Genomic DNA, 23,905 nt, shown 5'->3' with positions numbered 1-23,905 from the left:
GAGCCTTTGCACAGGCTGCTCTCTCTGTTAGGAGAATCCCCACTCCTCTTCTAGCTGCTTTCTTGGCCCCAAGTAGGCCCCCTGCCCCTGTCTATCTTGGCTATCTGTGACACTTAACCCAGCTTGTAAATGTTTTCTTTAACCAAGGACTTGTTCATGGCTTCCTCCTTGCTGGAATGACGCTGCAGGGAACGAGTACCGCTCACCTCCCCTATAACCCCAATTCCACCCATGGCCTGTCATACTGTCCACCTCCCAGTAATTTTTGTCCAGCAAAACACTAACCAATCTTGAGCTTCATCTTAACTTTTAATGAGGCAGGTAGAGTGAAAAGGATCAAGGGGCTCAGGTGACCCCATCCCAGGATCCTGCTGCTGTTTTCATGTCTGCTCCTCCCTTCCCTGCAGGTCTTCATCTTTGAGGACCTTAATTACCAGCTGTGACCCTCCACCACTAAGCAGTAACATTACAGTAATGTTTTTTTTTTCTCGAAAAGTTATCATATACAAATGGAGGTGGGGCTGAACAGTGAGTGTCCTGTGCAGGGCACCAACTGGGACCTGCGTCGGAGCTGCCATAGTCTTGCAGCTCTAGTACATTCCTCACCCCAAGGGCTAGTGTGCCCTTCCCAGGGCTTGGTGTGTGGGGAGCAGGGCAAGGATGCCCCCTTCGATCTTCCCTGCTCCCTGCACAGGTCCGTCGTTTCAGGTTACATTCTCCCCAGTGCCACCCTGCAGGTGGGGAAGCCCAGGCTGGCAATTACCACCCTTCAGGTCTGGGAACCCCCCAGGTGGGCCCTTATCCCCTATCCAGTACAGCAGCTGGTGAGGCCTGCAGGCCACTGAAGCCAGTATGTAATGATCAGCCTTTGTCTAGGGGAGGTGGGGTCTCCCCTCCACCCTGAGGGTGGGCTGGCTGGAATGTGGCAAAGCCATGCACCCCTGAGCAAGTCCACTGTGAAGGAATACAGGTGGTCCTGGGGAAGTGAAAAGCTTGTTAGAACCTCAGGGAAGGAGTGGGGTGGGGGTGGGGAAGCAAACACTGGGGTGGGGGAAAGTCGGAGCCAGCCCCAGCCCCCTCTTTGCTGACACCTCAAAGGACAGTGATTTGACTCTAGGATAGGCCTTGTTAGCCTTGGAATCTCAGGTGGTGGTCTTTCTGTGGGTCTGGTGGGGGCCTTCCCGATCTGGTCCAGGCCCTAAGGTGCCGGCCAGACGAGGGGAATGAGTCCCACCAGGACTCCTCCAGGGAAGAACCCCTGGAGCACAGAGGCATTGGTGCTCTGTCCCTCCTGTGCTTAGTGTAAGAGTAGGGGACTGCGGGAGGGGTTGACCCTCCCGCAGGGTACCATAGGTCTCTGTAGAGACCCAGGAGAGGATGGGAACCAAGTTCGTAAAACCTGGTGTGCACGCGCACGCGCGTGAGAGAAAGAGAAAGAGAGTGTGTGTATGTATGTGTATGTGTTGGGGGAGATGCACATGCAGGGGCATCCAGAATCCCACCCACAGATACAGCAGCACATCACACGCGCACGGTCACACCCGGGACATACAGGGAGAGGGGGAGGGACACACAGCTCGCAGTCACAGCCGTGGCACACCGCCCACGCTCGCCAGACCCCGCCCCCTGCCGACCCCGGCCCGCGTCGCGGTGGGGGCAGGGGCGGCTCGCCGCGGCGAGAGGGGGCGGGGAGGTCCCGCCTCCGCAGCTCGGGCCGCCCCCGCAGTTGGGGGTGGGGAAGACGTTGGCGCTGCTCCCCGCCCCCCCCCGCCTAGCTACCCCGCGAGCGCCCCCTGGTGCCCCGCATACCCGGGAGGGGGAGGGGGCGCCGTGGGGTGACGGGCGGGGTCCAGCTCCACCCTCCCGGACCTTGAGGAGGCGGGGCACCCTCCACAATGGGGGAGGGGTCGCTCGCCTGCGCACGCCTCAGGACTCCGGCAGCCCCTCCCGGCGCCCTCGGCTCTCCCATGATGGGGGGCGTCCCAGGGCCCCGGCTCGCTACCGCCCGCTCCGCTGCCGGCCCCGCCCCCGATCTGGCCCCGCCCCTCCCGCCCCCGCCCCGCCCGCGGCTCACTCCGAAGTTTCCTGCGCCGCGCGCGGACACGCTCCAGGCTTGCTCCTCGCCGTCGCTGCCGCCCCCGGCCCGTGCCCCTCTCCCGCGCCGGTCCGCCCAGCAGTACCCTCCGCACCGGGACCGCCGCCGTCGCTGGGCTAGTCGGAGCCGGAACCATAGCGGGAACGGGTGCAGCAGCCGGAGCCAGCGGGTCGGGGGCGCGGGCCGGGGGCGGCGGCGTTCCAATAGGGCCGAACGCCGTTCTGGGATCGCGGTGACCGCGCCGCCTGGGCAATGCCCGCGGGGACGCCGCCGGTCGTGGTAGCGAGGTGAGACGCAGCGAGGACGCGCGCTCCGCTGCGCGCCGGGACCCTCTCAACTTAAGAGCAGCCGGCAAGGAGCTCCTTGGGCGCCAGCCCCCGCCCCGGCGGTGGGGGAGGGGCAGCCCAGCCCTCGCCGGAGGGAGGGGGCGGGGGGCGCATTTGTCTCTAATAAGAAAAGACAAAGACATCCCGGCGGCCGCGCCTGTTCCCGCAGCTCCGCTCCGCCTGAGGCGGGGGAGACTGTCGTTCCTGGGGCCCGGTCATCGCCTGTCCCCCGCAGGTGCTGCCCGCCGCCACCATGACCGAGGGCGCGCTGGCGGCGGACGAGGTCCGAGTGCCCCTGGGCGCGCCTGCCCCGGGCCTTGCGGTGGCGGCGGGGGCGTCCCCAGCGAGCCCTGGGGCGCCGGGGCAAGAGGCGGAGCGTGGGTCTGGGCTCGGTGCATCGCCCCCCGAAAGCCCGGCAGCAGAGCGCAGAGCGGAGCTGGGCGCCGACGAGGAGCAGCCCGTCCCGTACCCGGCGCTAGCGGCCACTGTCTTCTTCTGCCTTGGGCAGACCACGCGGCCGCGCAGCTGGTGTCTCCGGCTGGTCTGTAACCCATATCCTTCTCGAGCCGCCAGGGTGCGGGTATTCTGTGCGTGACACTCACTCAGCGTGCGTCCCCGCGCGCCCAGGCTCTTTGGACCCGGCTCGGGCCGGGCGCGCGGGGGCGCAGAGTAGGGACGCAATGGCAACGCTTCTCCAAGAGAGGTGGCCCGGTCCACGCTTTGGAGGACAGCGGGGCATCTCTCCACTCGAATGGGTGTCCCCGGTCCAGAGCCAGCTCAGTACGGGAAGGGATGGAAGAGTAGCAGCGAGGCTTGGAGGGGAGAGGAGTCGTCAGGTGAGATAGGAACTCCCAGAGCGTTCGTGGGTTGCGATCAGGAGAGTTTTCACTAGGCTTAGAGAACTTACGCCCTGAGGCAGGACCCTCGCTGGGGAGGGATAGACGGGAAGGAGCTAGTGTAAAGGAGGCAAAGTTTTCAGCTTGTGCCTTGCGCATCTGAGCGCTGCTGCAGGAGACCCGTGGGAGCCGGGAAGCTGTGCTCGTTCGCCGGCCTTGTGCACGTTCCACGGAGAGAGGCAGTGACGTTGGTTGTGAACTCGCTTTTTCGGGCTGAACTCAGAGATGGGGCCGATTTAAGTCATGCGCAGCTAGGGGTGGGGGGCAGGGAGGCAGCTGGCGCGGCACCCTGGAGCCCCTTATTCAGGTACTTTCTCTGGGTGTTTTCTTTGGCTTAAAAGAGGAAGGGACCGCTTTTTGTGTTTCTGGTCAGAGTAGCACAGACTTTGAAGGTTCCAGAGCAGAGCTGGATCTGTGCAGGAGGCATTTCTGGGATACTGGCATCAGATCTGCTGTCCCCCAGCAGGTGGCCTTTGGGGAGTGTCAGCTTTGGTTCATCCTGCCTCCTGGCTAGTTCTCCACACTGGTCTGCTGGTAGAGCTGGTTGTCAGGTGGCTCCGCTGTAGGTGCTGAGCCTTCCCGCACGTGGACCTGGAGGGAGTTAAGGTCCTGGACGGACTGCTGAGGAGAGGAGGTTGCCAGAAGTGGAAGCTTGTACATAAACTTTTCTTGTCAGAGTTGGGGAGACAGAGGTGAAATGAGCAATGTGTGTATATATTTTTCTTACCTTGTGTGTTTAATTGTATAAATATTGAATACAAAAGAGGAACCTGTACCAAAAAAAGTAATAAAACCCGTGTTTCTTTTTCTCAAGTCCAAACATGGGCTGAGTCAGAATCACTTTCTGGTTGTGAAGGAGGTAGTGGCAGTCCAGGATGGTGGCTCCAGGATGCAGGGCCTGCCCAAGGCATAGCAGCAGGCTTCAGCGCCTGCCTTAGTCCTTACAGCCCATGGATGGGTATCCTGGGGTGTTGGGGCTTGGGTCTCTGAGCAGCAGTCAGCCTGACTTTTCAGGGTGACTGTAGGTGTGTTTTTGTTTTCTCCAGAACCCGGCCTGGAGATGGCTGGACCACTTTGTTTTGGCAGGAAGGTGGCATGGCTGAGTGTGGTGGTGGGCAGCTCCCGAAGGCCCTGAGACAGACAGAATAGGAGGCCAGCCTTCCTTACATGTCAGTCATTTCCAGCACAGATACTAGATCGGGAAGGAGCCTAGTAGGGCCTGCACTTTCTCTCTCCTGACAGCCTCTGGGCCTGGCTGCTTTGTCCCCTCGAGGCTGAGGGAGTTTTTAAGCCTGATCCTGATGTTCTGGGTGTTCAAGGCGGAGTTATGTCCCTGAGGATGCCACGTCTGACAGGGTTGTTTGTGTTACTCAGTGGAGGGGAGCTCCGGGGGTGCTCCTCGTGCAGGTTGGGTGAGGCCCAGAGGGAGCAGGGGATGGGGCTGGTTGGGCCACTTGCTGATGTCCCTGTCCCTGGACATACTCATGACCTGGAGAAGAAAGATGCCCTGTGGCCCAAGGAGCAGGAAGGTGCTGATGGCTGTCAACTCGGGATGAGAACCGTCCCCTCTGACTGCCAGGGGGTTGAGGAGCTTAGATTCTAGGATAGTTTTACGCCACAGTCTTTCGAAACACCATATCTGTCAAGTGGGGTGGGCTTGTCAAAGGCCCCCGCCCATGTGGGAACGGCTGCTGATCTCCAGCAGATGCCAGCCCCTGGCTCGGGGTGTGTGTCAGCCACAAGGAGAACCTAAAATAAGCTGGCGTGCTTGGACAGGTGGGGATCAGCTCCCTTGGGGAAGCCCATGGGGCCTCAGCAGGGACTTCAGATTCCTGGGAGTCAGGGGGTGGCCTTGGCAGCGAACACCAGGGGATTGAGGTCCGTGTAGCTGGGTTTTCCAGGGATTGTGGAGTGTCCCGTGGCTGCATGGTGCATCTGAAATCTCAGTTATCCCTCCCTGCAGGTAGCTGTCATGTCAGGACACTCACCGTCCTTCCTGGAGCCTCCCCTGCTGTAGAGGGTAAACTGGGAGCCCAAAATAGGATAATGGTGTTTACTCTGGGAACCTACGCTGTGTAAAACAGCACCTTGCTTCCTAAATGCTGGCAGAGTCTCAGCCTGTGTCCCCGAGCTGGGATGCCATTGGCAGTCAGAATGAAGGAACGGGCCTGCCTTAAGCCTTGCACTTTTCTGAAATCCCTAAGTGGAGGGCCTTCCCGCACACGTGAACACGCATGTTCTGTTTTTGCCTTTGGGAGACTGATCCAAGGTGAAGGAGTCTGTGAGGATGGCCCCTACCTTCATTGATTTATTTTGCTGTTTGAAACTGTAATTGTGGTGGAAGTTTTGGGGCAAGTGCTGTTTCTCCTACACAGGTTTATTTATAGCAGAAGGTGGGTGGGATCTGTGTTGTAGCTGTACAGCTGGGTTACGTTATGGCCGGGCTCCCCTGGGGTTCCTGACTAGGCACTTGACTGCGTCGCAGCTGCTGCATCCCAGCACCTAGGCTGGGCGGAGTCCCCCAAGGATGTTGGCAGCTGGGAAGGGGGCCTCGCTCAGGTTCTCTTATGAGTGAGGGAGACTGGCTTTGGCCTGGCCAGGGTGTTTAGGGACTAAGAGGTGGCCGAGAGGGCACTTGGGGACTCAGGGATGATGGGCAGCTCCAGGAGTGTCTCCCACCTTCTCCCTCCTAGAGAAGGCAGAAGACAAGCCAAGGTCATGTGGCTGCAGAGGGCATATCTGGGTGAATCCAGCCTGACTCTCAAGTCCACGTGCTTGTCAGAGCCATGCCTGCTAGGGAGGTGAGATTGGACGAGTTCAAGTCCTTAAAAGCATCTTGTAAAAACTGATGCTCTGAACCATCATACTTCTTTGTGGTTGCTGCCAGTGCCTGGGGATCATGGCAGGCGTGGCTGTCCCAGTGAGGACACGTGGGGCAGTGATCTGGAAAAGGACAGGCCCTAGGCTGTCCTCACCTGCCTCCCTGTGCCCTCAGCTCTCTCTGCCTTCACAAACCTGATGTGAGTGAGTAGGTGCCATGTACTCACCTTTCTGACCTAATGGCCCTTGACCTCTGAGCACTTCTGCTGTAGGCACAGGGCTTTCCTCACATGTTCTGAGCCCCAGCACCTCATTCCTGGTCCTTTTATCCTGGCACCAAGGTGTCTGTTTCCTTGAACTCAGAGGCCCCAGGCTGCCCTTTGGGGTGCTCACAGGTAGGCACTAGGCGGCCTGGGCAGAGAGGAAGGCCATCAGGCCCCCATAGAATTGTGGAATGTGGGAGCAGAGGGACGAGGGCGGGGACTCGGAAGGTCTGGGCTTGGTGGCTGATGCTCATGGCACTACCGTGACTCCCTCTGACTGAAGATGGAAGGAGTTACAGCATGTGTGTCTCTGCTTCTGAAGCCGCCACTGTTACCTCATCCTCTGAGGGCTTCTGTGTTCATGCTGAGTGCTGATCGTGTGTGTGGAGGGGAAAGGCATGTTCCTGGCCTCCAGGGCTTGGCAGGGGCAGGGTGTGGAAGTAAAGACATCTTGGCTAAGAGAGGAGTGTCTTGGTGTGGTGCTTTGTGAGGAGGAGGCATTTCCCCTGAGAGCTGGGGAGGGTGATTGACGGTGGGTAGATCTCTGAGTGCCTGCAGGTGGTGGGGTAACCAGAGCCCCATTCCTGGGTGGCCACTCCTGGAGGGACTGGTGGAGGGGCCTCTGGACAGAAGCCTGAGCTCCCATTGACCCCTGAGTGAGAGCAGGGCTGTGTGATGGGCATCCTCCTGGGTTCCATGGAATGTAATAGGGCTACTGGGGGTGGGGGGGTTCCCAGAGGGGGTGAGGCTGGGCTGGGCCATGTCCTTGGATAGGAGCTGGTGGTGGAGAAGGAACGGGAAGGTTCTTAAGGGGTTTCTAAAGGATTTGTCTCCGACAAGAAGGCAAAAAGGCGCGATTGTTGGGGACCTTGCTCTGGTTACAGGTTCAGATCTGTGCCTGTGTTGCCCCTTGGGGTGGGCGGAGTGTGGGAGGGGGAATTAATATGAGCAAGTGCGAGTATGAGCAAGGTTTTGTCTGCCTGAGAGGAACCTGACCTCCCTGTCTGTCACTTTCAGTGCCTTGAGACTGCCCAGGAAGAATCCTGGCTGAGCCCCCACTCTCTCTACAGTGGCCTAAACTTCTGGCCTTGCCCACTTCCCCACTCAGGCACCCACAGGGCCCAGAGCCAGGCAAGCAGTTGGTGCCCCTCGAGCTTACTGGTGGTCTGATTAGTCAGCGGAGACTGGGAAGCTCTGATTAAGTGCCCTGTGCGTGTGGCTCAGTGAGGCTGCGTGTAGCCCCTGCCCCCACATCTGCCGCTCAGCTGAACTCTGGGGAGGCTCTGTGTGCCGGGGTGGGGGGGGGGTGTCAGAGAGAGATACTTGGAGGACTGGTGCAGAGCAGGACAGTCTTCTTCGGACGCACTTTAAAAGGGGGCCTCACTTAACAAACCTTTACCAGCCAGAGCTTTGTGCTGGTCTCTGCGCTGGGCCCACCGTGGGTTACCCCTATGGGCATGCAGCAGGACTCTGTGAGCTCCTACTGTGTGCCCAGCATGTCCAACTGTTGGCTGTTCTACAGTAGAGTGAGGTTGAACTGATCTCCGTGAGGGTGCTCGGGAGGGTAGGATGGGCTAGATGGAGACCATGGGGTTGAGACCCAGGGAGAAACTCCATCAGCTCAATGGGCACAGGAACCTGTGTCGGGGGAGACATGGGCAGGGGTGGATTGGACATAGAGCAGGAGTGTCCGAGGCAGAGGAATGGTATATGCAGAGGTCCTGGAGCAGGGGGAATCTGTCCATGCAGCTGGGGGTGGGGTTGTGCAGTGAGGTGGAAGGTGAGGTGGGGGCAAGCTAGGCTGTGGAGACAGGCCAGGAAAAGCCTGTGAGCATGATGGGAGGGCGATGGGCTAGCCCGGGGGCTCAGGGAATGGGTCTGCCTCCAGGTGGGATTAGGGCTGGTTCCACGAGAGGGGAGCAGTATTGGGACCAGACTCGGGGGGAAAATCAAGGAGAGGTGGGAGCGGAAGGGCAGGTGTGGAGGGCGGCACTGCAGGAGCAGTGGCTGGGAGGCGGGAAGGTGCTGGTGCTCCACCTGGCCATACCATGCTTTTGAGGTCTGAGGTGAGTCCATGGCTATGGCCGTGAGGAGGAAGCTCTTGGCCCTGGGGGGGCATCATATTTGGACCACCCAAACGCCTCCTCCCTGACTGTGGGCACCCTCTCTGGCACTGTAGAACACTCAGGTGGTCCAGGGAGCTTCCCATGTTGAAGTGGGGTGGGAGGCAGACAGCTCCCCCTGAGTTACTGGCCAGACTCCTTGTTCCTGGGTCTGGATGTGAAGGAATGTGGGGGATGGGCCAACCTGTCCACTATTCTAGGGATGAATCCAGGCAGCAGTTCTGCACAGTCAAGGTCAGGCGGGAGAGATGTCACCTTGATTTACCACATGTCACACGTTTCCCTCTCCCCCCTTGCTCCTTGGAGCCCGCCCAGGAAGGGGGCGGGGCGGTAGCCCTTCAGGCCATATTAGGGATATTTTTCTTTCTTCTCAAAAGTGGGTTTTTAACTCTGTGGCTCAAAAGACTAATTACTCTGTTCTTCCCTCAATGGTTAATTTTGACACAACTGGGAACAACTGTAAGTCACGTGGGCCTGGGTTGAATTTCTAGGCGGGTAATTAAACTTGGTCCTGGGCAAACATGAGGAGGGAAGTCAAGCTGTCAGCCCACAGCATGATTTAGGGTCTGGATCCTCAGAGGTGGAGGGGCGTGAAGGAAAGCAGTCCGGCCCTCGTGAGTTGGCAGTGGGTTCGGGAACCTAGGGCACTGTCTGCCGTGGATGACATAGGGGGGCCTCTGCTGCGCTGCCTTCACAAAGCTCGTGGTTTTGTTTAGAAGGGGCCCCACTGAACACATATGTGCCTTCCCAAGGGAGGCAAGGGTGTGCCTCTCCACGTGGCCTGGCAGGCAGGTGGGCTAGTGAACACCCGTGTCCCCGCGCCCAGGGCACCTGTTCCCCTGCTGCAGGGAGGAGCAGGATATTGGTGGTGCTGTCAGCCTGGCGTGCTGACTAGTGGGGATAGTTGATGAGTGTACTCGGAGCTCTGGGTGGGTTCGCTGCCACCTCTAGCTCCTTAGGATCAGTGGGGAGCAAGGGGCCTCATGCTGTGAGTGGCTGCCTCTTTCTGCCCCAGCACACTTCTTGGACGTGGGAGGATTTTAGGGGCACCAGGAACATTCCCTTCTGTGTGATGCCAGCAAGGGCGAAGGCCATGTCCCAGACCAGCCGCGCACTAGGCAGAGCTGGCAGAGAGGGGATCCCGGACCCCACCCCACCGGCCAGGCTCCCGAAATTTAGAGGTCGCCAAGGATGAAACTACCCCAAGCCCTGCCTGGCCTGGGCCTTGACATTGGGGGATGCCTGGCAATGCAGGGAGCGGCTGGGAGCCCCCTGGAGCCCCCTGGCTTGCTGGGTGAGGGAGGGGGGACACACACAACTAACTGTACACAGTCCTGGGCGGGTACAGCCCCCACCCCTGCCTGCAGAGCCCAGCGCTGGCATCCGTGTAGAGATCTGCTTGGCAAGCGGCAGCTGGCCTGTTTGATCATGATGTCCTCTTTCTGATCTGGGTGCTTGCAGTGGCCCCCACTTCACCAGTGGGCCCCCAGGTGAGGTTGGCCCTGGTGTGATGGAGACAGTGGCCTGGGAAGTAGGGGCTCAGTGCCTCTTTTCTGGGCTGCAGTGGCCTCCAGTTGCGAGCCCCAGCCTTTCTTTACTTGTAGTTTTTTCTCTCTCTTCCCTTTTTTCTACCTGTCTTCATCTGTTAGAACACCTGGTGGGAAGTGGTTTTCTCTTAGCTCCTCACTACTGTTGAGTGAACTGTAGTAGGGATACCCCTACGCCTCTTCAGGGGATGTGGCCTGAAGTCAGTTGTCTCAGGAGTCAGTGACCCCACTTAGGGAGGCCAGGGCCGGGGTCTCTCTGGGCACAGGAGTTGGGGCTAGCAGCCCCCTCCTCCAGCCTGGGTGGTTTCTCCCTCATATCACCTCTGATCATCCTCCATTGTTGACAGGGTGAGATACACTCTGATTGGCTGGCGAGAGGGCATGCAGTGGAGACTCTAGGGGCCCAATAGGGACACAGACCTCTGGCCCTATCCCCAGCTCTGAGAGCAACCCGGCCTCCCCTGGGGTCCCCCAACCTGGCCTGCAGGGAGGGTGTGGGGCATCTGACCTATTAACAGAGGGAGGGAGATGCTGAGGGGGCATTTTTCCAGAAAGTGGCAGAGGCTTTGGACAAAATGTGTGTTTCTGAGGTCCAAGGCAGCAAAGTGGGGTGGGCTCTGAGCTTGGGGTGCCCCTCCTGCTACTGGCCACGTCAGGCTGGAGCCTCATTGCCAAGGTCACTACCCCAAAGCCACGGGACCTTAATGGATGAGGTTGTGTTGTAGGCCTCGTTTTCCTGATCTGAACAGGCTTATGCCCTTTGAGACCTTTAGTCATGGTAATCTGTAGACAGCTGGCCTGCCAGCCAGGTGTCTCTGCTTGGAGCAATGGCACAGGGTCTTGCCCAAGGGGAGGTCAGGTGGTCGGGACCATCTGTTGGACTGAGGGCTGAGGTTCTGAGTGTTCTCTGAAAGGACACCTGGGGAGGGACTTTCTCAGCCTCCTCTAGCTACTGACAAGCTTCTCTAATGGTATTTGGGGAATGGGGAGTGCCCGTAGGAGCAAGCTGCCTTCATGTTCTCAGATGTGAGCACGGGACGGGGCATTCCCAGTGCAAGGCCTGAGGCCATATCCTAGGTTGCCCATTTGGTGCCCTTGGGGTGACCTTTAAATGCCGCCTGCCTCCCAGGTACTCTGGGAGCTCTGAGACCAGCTGTGTCTCAGCTGGCTAGCCATGGGCTGGCCCCGGGGAGCTCACAGAGGAGCTAGAAGCAGATGTATGAGGGATGGCAGCACTGGGGCTTGACAGAGGTGAAACCTCAGCCCCATACTGTGGACATTACTGCAGGGCTCATAGAGCAGCTAGGCTGGGTGCGAATGCCAGGAGTGGCCAGGGACAGGCAGGTGTACAGGGGCAGGTGCACCATGCTTGGAGGTGGAGTGCAGTATCCAAGAGTGTGGTTGTGGGGGTGTGAACATTGTCCACACAGTCTGGCACGGGTAGGCCAGTGTACTGGCTTGAATAGCATTCCCCAAATTCATGTCCACCTGGAACTTCTGAATGTGACTTTATGGGGAAATAGGGCCCTGAGTCTGATGCTGGTGTCTTCATAAGTGGAGGAGATGAAGAGACAGGAGAAGCTACATGAAGATGGGGGCAGACGGAGTGATTATCCGCAAGCCCAGTGACACCAAGGGTTTCCCACAGTCACCAGAGCTGGGAGAGCCTTGGAATGCACCCTTCTTCTTGGCCCCCAGAAGGAACTAGCCTATAACATCGTGATCTCAGCCCTTGGTCTCCAGACTGTGAGAGGACTCTTGCGGTTTAAGCCCCCATCTGTGGCGGTTTGTTTCAGTCGTCCCTTCCCTTGCCCCCACACCCCAGGCATGCCCTTGCTGTCCCCAGAGGTGCCGGACCTATTAATGGAAGGTAGGCTCTTCTAGGATAAATCTCCATCAGCCACCAGATCAGGCTCTCTGACAAGCAAGCAGTGGAGCCACCCGGTGAGGGGAAGCCAACTGAGAATTGGTCATTCTGAGCCTCACAGAGGGGAGGTCATATCACACCCTGAGCAGTTATGTTCGCCCAGGTGGAGCCCAGTGCCATCCCCACCCCACCTAGGGGGCTTCCCCAAGGAGGTGTCCATGACACTGGGCCTTCAGTTATCTTTGTGCCGGACTGACCTCTTACCCCAGGATGAGCCCCTGGAGGCCCCTGCAGGAGTCTAGGACCTTCACTCAGCAAGTGTTCCCCTTACGCCTTTGGGAGCTTTTCTGCTATCCCGGGGGTATAGTTTGGGTGCAACTGCCTCAGTGAGAGCCTTGCTTCGAGCCCCGCCTGGCTCTGTCCTGAGACCCCCTCAACCAGGTGGAGGGCTTCCTGCAGGGTGCAGTGTGGGCAGCAGGGCCAAGGGCTAGATTCCCAGCTGGGGATCTCTGTGGCAGCAGAGGCTCTGGGAGGCATCTGGGCTCCAGCTGCTGCCACATCCTGTTAGCGGTCACAGAGAGACACTGCCCACAGGTGGCCAGAGAAGAGAGGCTCGAGTTCAGAGCCGGGCTCCCAAAGGCCCCCCACCCCACCCCACCCCCCAGCTTGGCTTTCTTGGATGATGAGGGTACACTGCCTCAGGCCCAGGCTCTCTGGAGTTCCCATGGTCCCAGCCCAGCTGGGGAGTGTCTGGGAGTATCTGAAAGCCATGAGGTGGCTCCTCGGTGATCCCTGGGCCCTTGTTCAGGGCTGTGGGGCAGTGCTTGGCTGTGTGGTTGGGGCAGGAGACATGCAGATGGCTGAGACCCTGCTGTGGCCGAGGCCAGCTACTGCTTCCTGGTGTATAGTGTTCAGGGTTGGAGGGACCATCCAGGGTGTGGGTGAGCAGAGTGTGGGGTGCTCTCAGGCTACTAGAGATGGCTGTGGCCAGGTGGGCTGGCAGGTGTTGGATGGGCCCCAGGGTGCCTCTCTGATGGGTAGTGGAAGTTAGTGATCTGGCATGGGAGCAGGGAGACAGAGGTAAGGGAGCATTGATGGAGGGCTGGGTCCTAGAAACTTGGGTTCTAGAAATGTTTTAGGTCTTTTCTCTGGAATGCGGGGGGCCCGGGCCTCGATGTGATCTGGGAGGATCCTCTAAGTAGCTGGCCTGTAACCACTGCTTTTCCAAGCCCTCAGCCTGCCACAGGAGCACAGGGGGGTGGCTGCCACCTGCCGGGAAGGTATGGAGGGTTGTGCTGGTTTCTCCAGGGCAAGGTGGCCACACGGCATCCTCTGCCTGTGTCCCTTTGTCTTTGTGAGCAGTGGCTAGTCGTGGCCGCAGTCTGATGAGTCAGCCTGCATTAGTGCCTCATCGAAATGTATGAGGACATGTCCCGGGTCCTGAGCTGCTGGCAGGGCAGCTGCCTGGCTCTGGGCACAAAATAGGCCTGCTGTGTCTGTTACAACAAGATGGGACCACCTGTGACGCATCCTTGGGTGCGGCAGGCTGGGCGCTCCTACAGTTCTGATGTTGTGAGAGCACCCTTCAGGCGGTTGATCTTAGGTTCAGTGGGGGTTTGAGGATCTGAAGGATACCCCCTATGGGGAGTTTGGGCAGGGGCTTCAGGTGGGCCTCTCCCAGTGGGAGTGGGAGACACGAGAAGGTGCCGGCAGGTGGTGTATCTGGAGTGGGATTGAGGCAGGAAGGAGGCCCTGAGTGTTGGGACACAGGGTGGGGGCCACCTAGCCTCCCATTAGCTGAGCTGGATGCTACAGTTGATGGGAGGGAGCAGGCAGGAGGCACATGTTGCCATCCCTCAAGGAATATTCTGGAAGCCAGCAGCAGTGTGGGGGAAATGACCTGCCAGTGGGCCTGGGGCACAAAGACTCAGAAATGGTGAACCCCAGACCATAGTTCTATGTCTTAGAAGCTAGGATTACTGACACTCATTCCTTAATATTCCAGAGCCTTTTTTTTTTTTCAATCTACATTTGAAATCTGGGTCACTTGAGCAAGGAGGGGCAGGCGGAACTGTCTCAGGGAACATGTAGGCCCCAGTGGGTGGGCTCAGGGAAGGGAATTTGGCCTCGCTGCTACACAGGAGGACTTCTAGGCATTGGTACGAGGGAAGGGGTTGCCTGGCACTGGGGCAGAGGGAAAGGGGGCATCTGGGCCTAAGGGGGTTCAGGGAGTCCAGGCTGCCCTTGAGAGTCCGCAGTGGGGCTGCCATCCCACACCTGGCTCCGAGGTCTGGTTGGTGTCCCAGCACTCTCCTGCCCTGCCATCATGTCTCTTCTGAAGTTCAGGGACTGGACTGTCCCATCCTGCTGTGTATAAAAGGGCAGCCCTGAGTTTGTGGCTCCTAATTGGGTAGTTGGTTGTCACCCACATGGCGGGCGAATGGCGAGCACTTGGGTTCGGAACATGCTGTATGTCCTCTGATTACAAATCCCACGTTCCTTTGTTGGGACTGCCCCCTTGGATGTTTTGTAGATGCTACCAGGAGATGTGTCCTGTCCACAGATTAAAATCGAGTGACCACGACTTCGTAGCAGGGATTGTCCCATTTGCATGTTTCCTCACTGGGACGTCACCAGGACTGGATGATGGAGGTGGGACAGGGCTGGGGGTGGCCAGGTCTTTCTGGGAAGGTGGTGTCCCTCACCCTGAAAGGCCATGCTGGGTACTGGGCATGTCGTGTGGGTCTGGTGCTGGTCAGCTCTGACCCTGGAGCACGGTACCCGTGAGGAGGAGGCTCACCTGCATTTGCCGCAGGGAGTCCCTCATTCTGTCTCAGCCCTGGAGGGCCACCTCAGCACCTGAGTTTTGTCTGCCAGTGAGGAAACAGGCTCAGAGTGGGTAGGTCAGGTCCCTGAGCGGCCCCCAGGATTCAGAACCCAGGCAGGCCAGCTCAGGTGCCCACTTGTTCTAAGTTTTGCCAAGATGTAATACAGCACACAACTCACATAAAATGTACAATTTGGTGGTTTTATTATAGTCACAGAATTGTACAACTGTCACTACAATCAATTTCAGAACTTTTTCATCACCCCAAAAGGAAACCCATTCCCGTGTTTCTCAGGCACTCACTAGTCCACTTTCTGTCTCTGGGTTTTCCTGGTCTGGATAGTTCATGTGAATGGACTCACACACTGTGATCTCTGTGTGTCTGGCTTCTCTCGCTGAGCATTATTTTCTCAAGGTTTGTCTGTGTTGTAGTGTGTATCAGTGCTTCACTCCTTTTCGTGGCTGAATAGTACTCTGTTGTATGGATGGGCACGACCGTTCAGCTGCTGATAGACACTGGGTTGTTCCCACCTTTTGGCTGCTGTGATTCATGCTGCCATCATGGTCATGTACAAGTTTTGTCCGAATCCCTGTCTTCTCCCAGGAGTGGAGTTGCTGGGTCATAGGAAAACTGTGTTGTGTCATTTGAGGAGCGGCGCCTACTTCTTAACCTCTCACCCACTGGACTTGGATCTCTGAGCCACTGCAGCAGCCTTAGCAGTGGTTTCAAAGGAGGCAGCTGATGGGCATGGGACACCAAACCCAGTCTGAGCCCAGTGCGGAGCCCACCTACGCGAGTAGGGTTCCCCCCAGCTCCCCTCTGCAGACACTTCGGACAGCCCCTTGGGTGCGAGCCGCTCTTCTGATCTGGATCTCCATTCAGTGGTCCATCCTGCAGGGCATGGCCATCAGAGCCATGTGGCTTGCTGGGCACCGTGTCCTGGCGCACATTAGGCACATAGGTGGGTGGGGCATGTGTCAGCAGGAAGCTCTGGAGTGGGGTGGTACTGGGCTTCGGGTGGGAGTAGCTGGCGTGTGTGTTTGCTCGGCATCCAGCCCTCTGTCAGTCCTCTGGAGAATTTCAACACCCACAGTTGGCATAAAAAATTATTAATGAGCTTGGCATGGTTGCCATGGGAACCTGTTGCTAATGAATCTCTGGGGCTTCCTTTTACCTTTGCCTAGCTGTGCCAGGCCTGAACTGAGATGCATGTATCCGACTAATCAGGTTGCTGTGGCAACGCCTGTCACTAATCCCCAGCTGGGCTCCTGGTTTACCGGCCTGGCCCAAGTTACATAAAGTGATTTATTGAGTTCAAGGCTGCTCCTGGATTAGAGACCCCTCGGCCCCCAGCTCTTTCACTTCCAGGGTCCACACATGAGTCCCTCAGACACAGAAAATGGAGGCCCCCGAGCCCATGGTGCTGGGCATGTGACTAAAAAGAGAAGTCCTGGGGGGCAGGGAGAGTGTCAGCCTTTGGTTGGTTCCCCGTGTCTGCCCACGGCGTTGGCATGTAGTAAGTAAGTGCTCAGTGGTACTTAGTAGATGAGTGGGGGAAGCACTCAGATCCATGGGAGCTGGCATGTTCCTTGGCAGCCTGTGGCCCTAGGGCCCTGAGAGGTGGCTGCTTATCTCTAGGGTTGGGGCCCATGCCTCTGTCTGCCCCACACCTGACAGTGGAAGAACTTACTAGGAGTGAGGGCACCTGAACCTGAGAGGTGAACTAGAATTAGAATTCTCAGGTGTGGAGGTGGGAGGCCAGAGTGGATTTGGTGGTCCCACCCATCCCGTGATGGGAGGGAGGCTGTGTCAGATGCTGCGGTGATGGTCTACAATCTTGGCTCGGTCCAGGAGCCCACGTGATCTAGTCAATTCTAATGCGGCTTGACACCTGTCTGCACGTGGTGGGTGTCTGCAGTGGGCATTGATGGCTGTCTCCTCTTTGGTGTATTTGGCTCAAGTACTTGAGGCCCTACTATGTTGCAAACTCCAACTCAGGGATCTGAAGCAGGTGGATCCCACTGTCAGAGGTCTGGCTGTCTGCCCCTGGGCCTGGCTCTAGGACAGGGTCAGCCATGCTAGGAGGTGCTGTAGGGCTGCCCTGAGCCAGGCAGGGAGACTACTGGACTTGAGGTTTTGGCTCGCTCTCCAGCCACTCTGGGATATCCTCCAGCTGCCTGAGTAGGTGCTGATTGGGAAGCGGGTGGCCCCCCATAGGTGGGGCAGTGCAAGGCCGCAGGTGAGGAGGGCATCCTGGAGGAAGCCGGCTCCATGTGGGCGTCTCTGAGGGTGAAGCCCAGCATGTCTTGTGGACCCCAAGAGTCCTTCACTCATTCAGGATGATCTCTGCATCCAGCTCAGGGATCTGCTTTGGGCACAGAGCCCCCTGGGCATCCCCAGACATTGCCTCCTCAGTTATTCTGCTGGGCTGCTGTAACAAAACACCACAGACAGGTGACTCAAACCACAGATGTTTATTTCTTCTTAGTCCTGGAGGCTGGAAATCCACGGTGACTATGTCAGCAGGGCTGGTTCCTTCTGAGGCCTTTTCTTTGGCACGTAGATGGCTGTCTTTGCCCTTTGTCTTGATCTGGTTAACTATCTGTATTCCAATTTTCTCTGTTTATAACAACACCCATCATATTGGATTAGGGCCTACCCATGGTACCCCCTTTTACCTTAATCATCTCTTTAGAGACCCTGACTCCAAATGCAGTCACATTCTGAGGGCCTGGGGCCTAGGGCTTCAATGCAGGAATTTCTGGGGGAGGCAGTCCAGCCCATAGCACCTCTCTGAGCCCTTCACACTCGGGCTGGGCTCTGCCTCCAGCTCTGGGGTCTCTGGTCTTTCTGAGCCCCTAGGTAGCCCCCCTGGAGCATGAGCAAGGCTCTAGTAGTATAGCTCCAATCCAGCCAAACCTTTCTACACCCTCCTGACATGTGCCCTCATGGGCTCCTCCAGCCACATTACCTCTGTCAACTCCCTACTCCCCACCTTGGGGCCCCCCGGGTAGTAACCCCACCCTGAAATAGCCTGGTAAGCAGGTGTCTAAGCTGTAGGTCTAAAATAAAGCTGTCAGAGGCAGCCACTGGCCTCTGCGTGACCATGCCTTGGGCTGTCAACAGACCTTGCCCCCTCGCAGGGTCCTGATGGCCACTGCACAGTGTGCGGAGGTGGGCCCAGGCTGGGGTCTTAGGCCCTCGAGAGCCTGTTGCCCACCCAGGATGAGCTGGGGGGAGGGCACTTCTGCCTGAGGCTAGTCACTTGGGGTGGGGTGCTCATTAAATATGCAGAGTTGGGCAGCTAGGAGGATGGAGAGAAGGTTTTAAACCCAGATCATGGATTGATGATCTGATGCCACAGGTCTCAGTTGTGGGGTTTGCTGGTACATGGCTGAGACCAGAGAGGGGAAGGAGGGGGCTAGGACTGGATGGCAATTCTAGGTTCAAGGCCTCAGCTTCGTACCTGGCCAGCTGAGTTCCCTGGCCTGTGGCTACGTCAACTTTCTGGTCCCACCAGGCTGTCCAGGGGGCTGTGGGTCATTTGAGAAGAGAGGAGGCCAGTCTATCTAGGGGGCTGCAGGCCATTCGTTTGAGAAGAGAGGAGGCTAGGGTCCTACCCCAAGGACAGGGATAAGGATGGTGGTCATCTCATGACCCACGGGGTCCTGGGTAGCAGTTGGAGCCCCCCTGGAGTATGAGCAAGGCTCTAGTAGTATAGTCTGAAAGTTGATCCAATCCCTCATGGAGTGGTGGACAGGTGAGTGGAAAGCTGAGTGGTGCCTTGTCTCTGTCACCAGTCCATCTCCCACACAGGGTGTCCCTTCCCTGGGATGACACCATGGGCTCTAGGGTCAGCTATCGAGTCAGAGGATTGCCCTCAGGAGCCCCAGGCCACCTGGGCTGGTCACACATCCTCGCCATACTCCCTGGAGCTGCTGAGCCTGATAGCTTTTAATGCCTGGAATGACCAGGCCCACCCCCCCACATGGAGCCAGGAGTCTTGGGTTATCAGCACCCACTTCCCAGCAGCTCCCAGGGCATGTATGGCCCATTCCTCTGGGTGACTGCTGTGGTTTTAGTCCAGCTGCTCCAGCACTGTCCGGTTTCCTTCTTGAAGGAGTGTCAAGTGGAACCTGCTAATGGAGGCATTCACCAAAGGCAGAAGGGGCTGGGCAGCCATGACGCTCCCGTGGCCAGGGGTGTCCATGCACAGACATTGAGCAAGTGGCCAGGCGTAGTAGGGGTGTCTCCAGGGGGTTCCGCAGGCCCTCCCAGCCTGAGGTGGGTCAGGCCGAGGCAGGCTGCTTGGTGTTTGGGGCCAGAACCCTAGTGTCCACTCTGGCCATCTGGGTTCTGTGGGTCAGTCCCCTGGTCCTCTCTGTCCTTCTCAAAGTCACTGTGGCTAGCATGTGTGGCCTGAGTCATGGCTGCGCTGTATCTACTGGTTTTTGTGGCTGGATGTAGGCTGAGATTTGTGGCTGTGTGGTTCTGGGGGGTGAGAGCCAAGAGGGACAGGGACTTGAGGTGCCGCACACCTGGCCAGTGGTCCACTTTTTGTAGCCAGAGTGGGCAGATATCTCAGCCACTGTTACCAGACACAAGCCCAATTGGGAGTGTCAGTGAAAGCATTGGAGCATGGCTCCCCTCATGGCAGCAGATACCCCAGGAAGCATCTTCTCCCTGGCCTGGGGCAGACCCAAATAGTGTCCACATTGGGGACATTGTAAAGGGAGATGGGTTTCAGGGGGATCCTCACTTTGGTGCCCCCTCCCCACGCTGATTTGGCTTTCCTTGCTCGCAGCTCCCAATGCACTGTCTTCTCCCACCTTGGCCTTGGCCCTAAGTCCTCTACCTGAACTACCCCTTAGTGTGAAGGTAGCATTCTCTGGACTAGCTTAATGCCCTGTCTCCTGCATCCTGGCCCACAGGTGACCCTTGGTAGAGCGGGCAGCCCTGGCACTGGGCCAGGCGTCTGGAATTTAGGAGGAGGGGGTCAGGAGACATAGCCATCAGTTCCATTGACTGATGCCTGAAATTACAACGCAGAGCTGCCTCTGTCCCAGCTGCACTCTGTTCCAGGCAGCTCCCCCTCCCAGGTCCTGGGTGTGGGTGGGCAGGACGCCTGTCTGGAGGAGCCCTGGAGCACAGGGGCGGGGGGGGGGTTCCTGTAGTCCTGCTATTTGCTGGCCCCATGCAGTGTCTAGGGATGGACATTCTCACCCAGCACCATGGTGGCCTCTCCCTGGTTGAGAGGCCGGGGCAGTAAGGAGGGCATTCACTATCCCCGATCCATGGTCCCAGGACTGCGTGCCCTCTTCAGGGGCTTGCAGGAGATTGGGCAGGGCAGCGTGGCCCCAGTGGGCACTGGGGACCAGGATCTCAGCCCTGCGGCCGTTGGCTCACAGAGTCTGGCCCCGGGTGGAGCGGGCTGTGCCCCAGCACAGACTTTCTCTTCTGTACAGCTGGACCCCGCAGAGTCACGTTAGCAAGTTCTGAGGCCACGGTGGCTGGGGTGTTTCCTGCACGTTTGAAATACAGCCTGCCGGCTGATGGGAGCAAGGGATGTTTTAATTCCTAATTTAGACTGTTTATCTGCAGAGCTCTGGAGGCTGGGGCGGGAAGAGACAGTGGCCCCCGCCCCCCTGCCACGGTGCCTCCCGCCTCCAACGCTGCAGTGCCTGGTGGGCACAGAGGTGGGGGGCTTGCCTGTGGACCTCAGCCAGCCCTGGGGGCATCTGCACGGTCAGCTGGGCACCACTCAACCTCGGAGAGGGGCAGCCCCCTCCCCACCCTTCTGGACAGCAAAGTCCACCGGTGGGGCGGGGCTGTGGGCCTGGGGAGTTGTGAGGAATCTGGGGCAAGGCTGGCAGACTCAGCTGTGCCCTCGGGTCAGAGTTTTATGGTAAAAGAACATGAAAACTGGGGCAGGGGGTGGGAGAACATAGATGGGCAGCCAAGCCAATGAAAAGTGAATTTGACCATCTTCCGACCAGGGCAGAGCATCCCCCCCCCCCCCCCGCTGCCCCCACGTCCCCAACATCCTGTGAAGGACCAGTGTTGTCTTCCCAACTTTAATTAGAAAGTGTGTTTCCTCCAGTGCTTAAGGTCTGGTTGAGGCCCAGGCTGGCTTCCCAGATGCTAGGCCAACTGGGTTTACACCCCTTCTGATATCCCCCCGGGACATCCTCTACAGAGGGGCCTCAGTGGGGTTTGTGGCAGGGAGAAGCCTGGACCCCTCCTCATGGGGGCCCAGGGTGAGACACACTCTCTCATCTGTGTGCCTTTTGGGCACCCGTGACATGCGTGCCACTTGAAACTCATCACCAGGAGGGTGCTGGGCTGAGCAGATCCTTCACAGCCATCAAAGGCAGCACATTGACAAACAGAGGGTAGGAACCTCCAATTCAGAGGATAGAGGGACTCACCAAGGGCCTTAAGCTCTGGTGCTGACCGTGGGGAGTCACCTTGGGACCTCAGTGCTGCTAGCACAGGTGCTTCAAGGGCCAGTGCTCACCAGGTCCCCATGTCCAGTTCTGCCCTCTACCCCCTGCCCAAATTCTCCCCAGTGCAGAGGCCCGGGCCTGTCTCCCTGCTCCCTTCACTTACCCTCTTCTCTGGCCGACTAAGCCCTGTCGTGTTCCCACACAGGCCTGTCCCTGCTGACCAGTGCGTGTCCCCATTCTCCTTGGGTACACTCCAGGGAACCCCTGGTTACCAAGCAGCCTCCTTGTGGATGGATACCTCTTGGGCAGCCCTAATCTTCGGGATGGGAGACCCTGGAAGTCTGGAGGCCTGCACGGAGATAGGCTGTTAGGGACATCTGTCCAGCAAGTCATCATGGGGGTTTGAGGGTGTAGCCTAAACAGGGAGTGATGACAAACTCTCCTTGGAGAAGCTGCCTGGACTGACAGCTGGTTCCTGGTCTGCTAGAAACTTTCTGGACCCCACAGCTTCCCCTTGTGGGTGGCAAGCCGCCCTTAGCCCATCTACTGGCCGCAAGCCCAAGGTCCAGCCTCCCTGGTACTCCCAGGCCATCCAGAGCCAGCAACCAAATTGCAAATCTTCATACCCCTAAACCCTGGCCTCGTAGAAGATTCCAGAAATGCAGGGGGTGGGGGAACCCTTAAATGTGCCTTCTATGTCCATTTGCAAAGGTCACGCCCTGGGGCAGCAGGCACAGGTGTATGGTGCTCCCCAGCAGCTTCCTCCAGAGCTCTGTGCCTCAGGCTCTGCCCAGCCTCCCCCCCCCCCGCCCCCGCCCCCTCAGGCGGGCATGCTGCACCGGGAATCCCTTCCCGAGATACAGGAACAGCAGGTAACCTGCGTGCCTGTCCTCAGAGCGGGATTCCCTAATTAAAGGATTTATTATTAAAGCGCCCTGCTTCCCCAGAGCTGCTTTCCTGACGGGCAGGCTCCTGAGCAGTGAGGGCAAGCTGTGGGGGACCCTGCCTCAGGAGGGGTCACTTTGAGGCCTTTCACATGCGTGCCCATGAGAAAGGGTAGGCTTTGTCCCCCAAGAAAGGCCTTTTGAGCACTGTGTTGCCCCAGTTGGCTTCATGGGGTAGGGGCCAGCCCTATGATGTGCTCGGGCCTCTGGCGGACATGAGGGGTTTCTAGAGGGAAGCATGGAGAGGGGCTACTGACCTGTATTCAGTGGGGGGCATGGGGTGCTGTACACAGGGAACAGCGTTTGTGTGGCTAAAAGGGCCCAAAAGCGCTATCATCCTTGTGAATGCTGGGGAGCGTGTTGAGGTGTGATGGGTACTAGGGGGCAGCGGGACTGAGGGGGCCCAGGAGGGAGTCTGTGGGGGAGTGGGGACTGGAGCTCTGCTGGTATGGGTGGGGCCGGCAGGCCGTGCAGTAGGTCTGAGCCCCTGGTGGGGGAGTGGGGGACATCCTCTGGGGTGTAGGAGCCCCTGGCCCAATATGACAAGCCCAGAGTTTGCTGATGACAACCACCCAGCCTGTTCCCCAGTCCAATAGACTAGGTTCCAAAGCTCCAGGCTCTCAGGACCCTTGGTACCTGGGTTAGTTGAGGTCCCAGGAGCTTCTGTGACAGGACTGTCTCAGTATTCACCTTACTGGAATTTAAAACAGAACTTTATAAGTTGCTGCTAAATACTTTGTTTAAAGCAATAACAACCCTCTTACATGTTAACAGAGCAGCTTATGAAAAATGATTGTATTTTCCAAAACAAAAATGTAGCAAGAAGAGGGGGCGTTTTGTGGTTTTGCCAAGTCTCACTGGCCTGATGAGAGACTCCAGAGACAGTGGAATGCTTTTTCCTGCATCTGCTTTGGGTCAGATCAGGTGGTCTCTGGAGAAACCCAGTGTAACAAGCAGGGAGCGCGTGAGGAAGGCATCACCTCAGGAACCTCGAAGGGTTGGGATCCCCAGCCCACCTCTAGAATTCTCTAGGTTCCTTCTGAAACACCTTCTGACGTGAATGTGAGGCCCAGGGTCCTCGTTTTCTAGATGAGGTGACGTCTGCAGTGCTTTAGGAAGTACATGGATGGAAGCGCAGGTCTCCTGGGAGTCTGACTTACCTGCTCTGGCCCTGGGTGGGTGACAGCCTTAATTTGCTGACCACTGTAACAGGCAGTTGGGCCCAAGAGTCTGGGGGTGGGGGTTGCCCTGGGCCCTGTAGTCACCATCAGGCCCGCCTCCCTCCTTCGGGCCCTAGTTCCTTCCCAGAGCCCACCCTTGGTTGGGACTGGAGGGGCTGCCAGCATGAAGAATTTCCCAGGCTGGAGCAGGGAAGGACCAGGCCCTGTGATGCTCAGAGAGAAGACAGTGCCTTGTCAGGCTATGGGGTCCAGTGTGCCCACAGCCTCTCCCCCTTGACACCCTCAGGCGCCTTCTTGGATGCAGTGAGAACGGACAGCCTGCTGTGCTAGGGAGGGGAGAGACGCCCCATTGTTAGTTTAAAAAAATGACTCAGACAAATTATAGAAGCCATCCTTTTCCTGCTGGTTTCCAAGAATTCTGCTCAAACATAATGGATCGAGTTATTAGGGGATCGATTCAGACACGAGTTGCTGGAGAAGAGCCAGGATGGGCCAGTCGGCATGCTGCAGGGCTGCAAGACTCCCCAGGGCCCAGGCTTGCAGTGAGCTGGTGGGTAGGCAGCCAGCCA

General features: G+C 58.1%; 1 protein-coding gene across 2 annotated transcripts in view; it reads left to right on the top strand.

The window, feature by feature from the left end:
- Positions 1–2,674: 2,674 nt before the first annotated feature.
- The window catches only part of CACNA1H (calcium voltage-gated channel subunit alpha1 H), a 64,031-nt gene continuing 42,800 nt past the window's right edge, over positions 2,675–23,905 (top strand). For both annotated transcript variants that reach the window (XM_016136654.2, XM_016136653.2), the window contains exon 1: positions 2,675–2,973. In XM_016136654.2, the coding sequence (XP_015992140.2) occupies positions 2,675–2,973 (299 nt within the window). The remainder of the gene's footprint in view (positions 2,974–23,905) is intronic.

The sequence above is a fragment of the Rousettus aegyptiacus genome, unplaced genomic scaffold, assembly GCF_014176215.1.
Source record: "Rousettus aegyptiacus isolate mRouAeg1 unplaced genomic scaffold, mRouAeg1.p scaffold_m13_p_8, whole genome shotgun sequence".
In the NCBI taxonomy this organism is placed as follows: Eukaryota; Metazoa; Chordata; class Mammalia; order Chiroptera; family Pteropodidae; genus Rousettus; species Rousettus aegyptiacus.
Note: the sequence above shows the minus strand (reverse complement) of the source record. Positions and strands in the feature narration are given on the sequence as shown.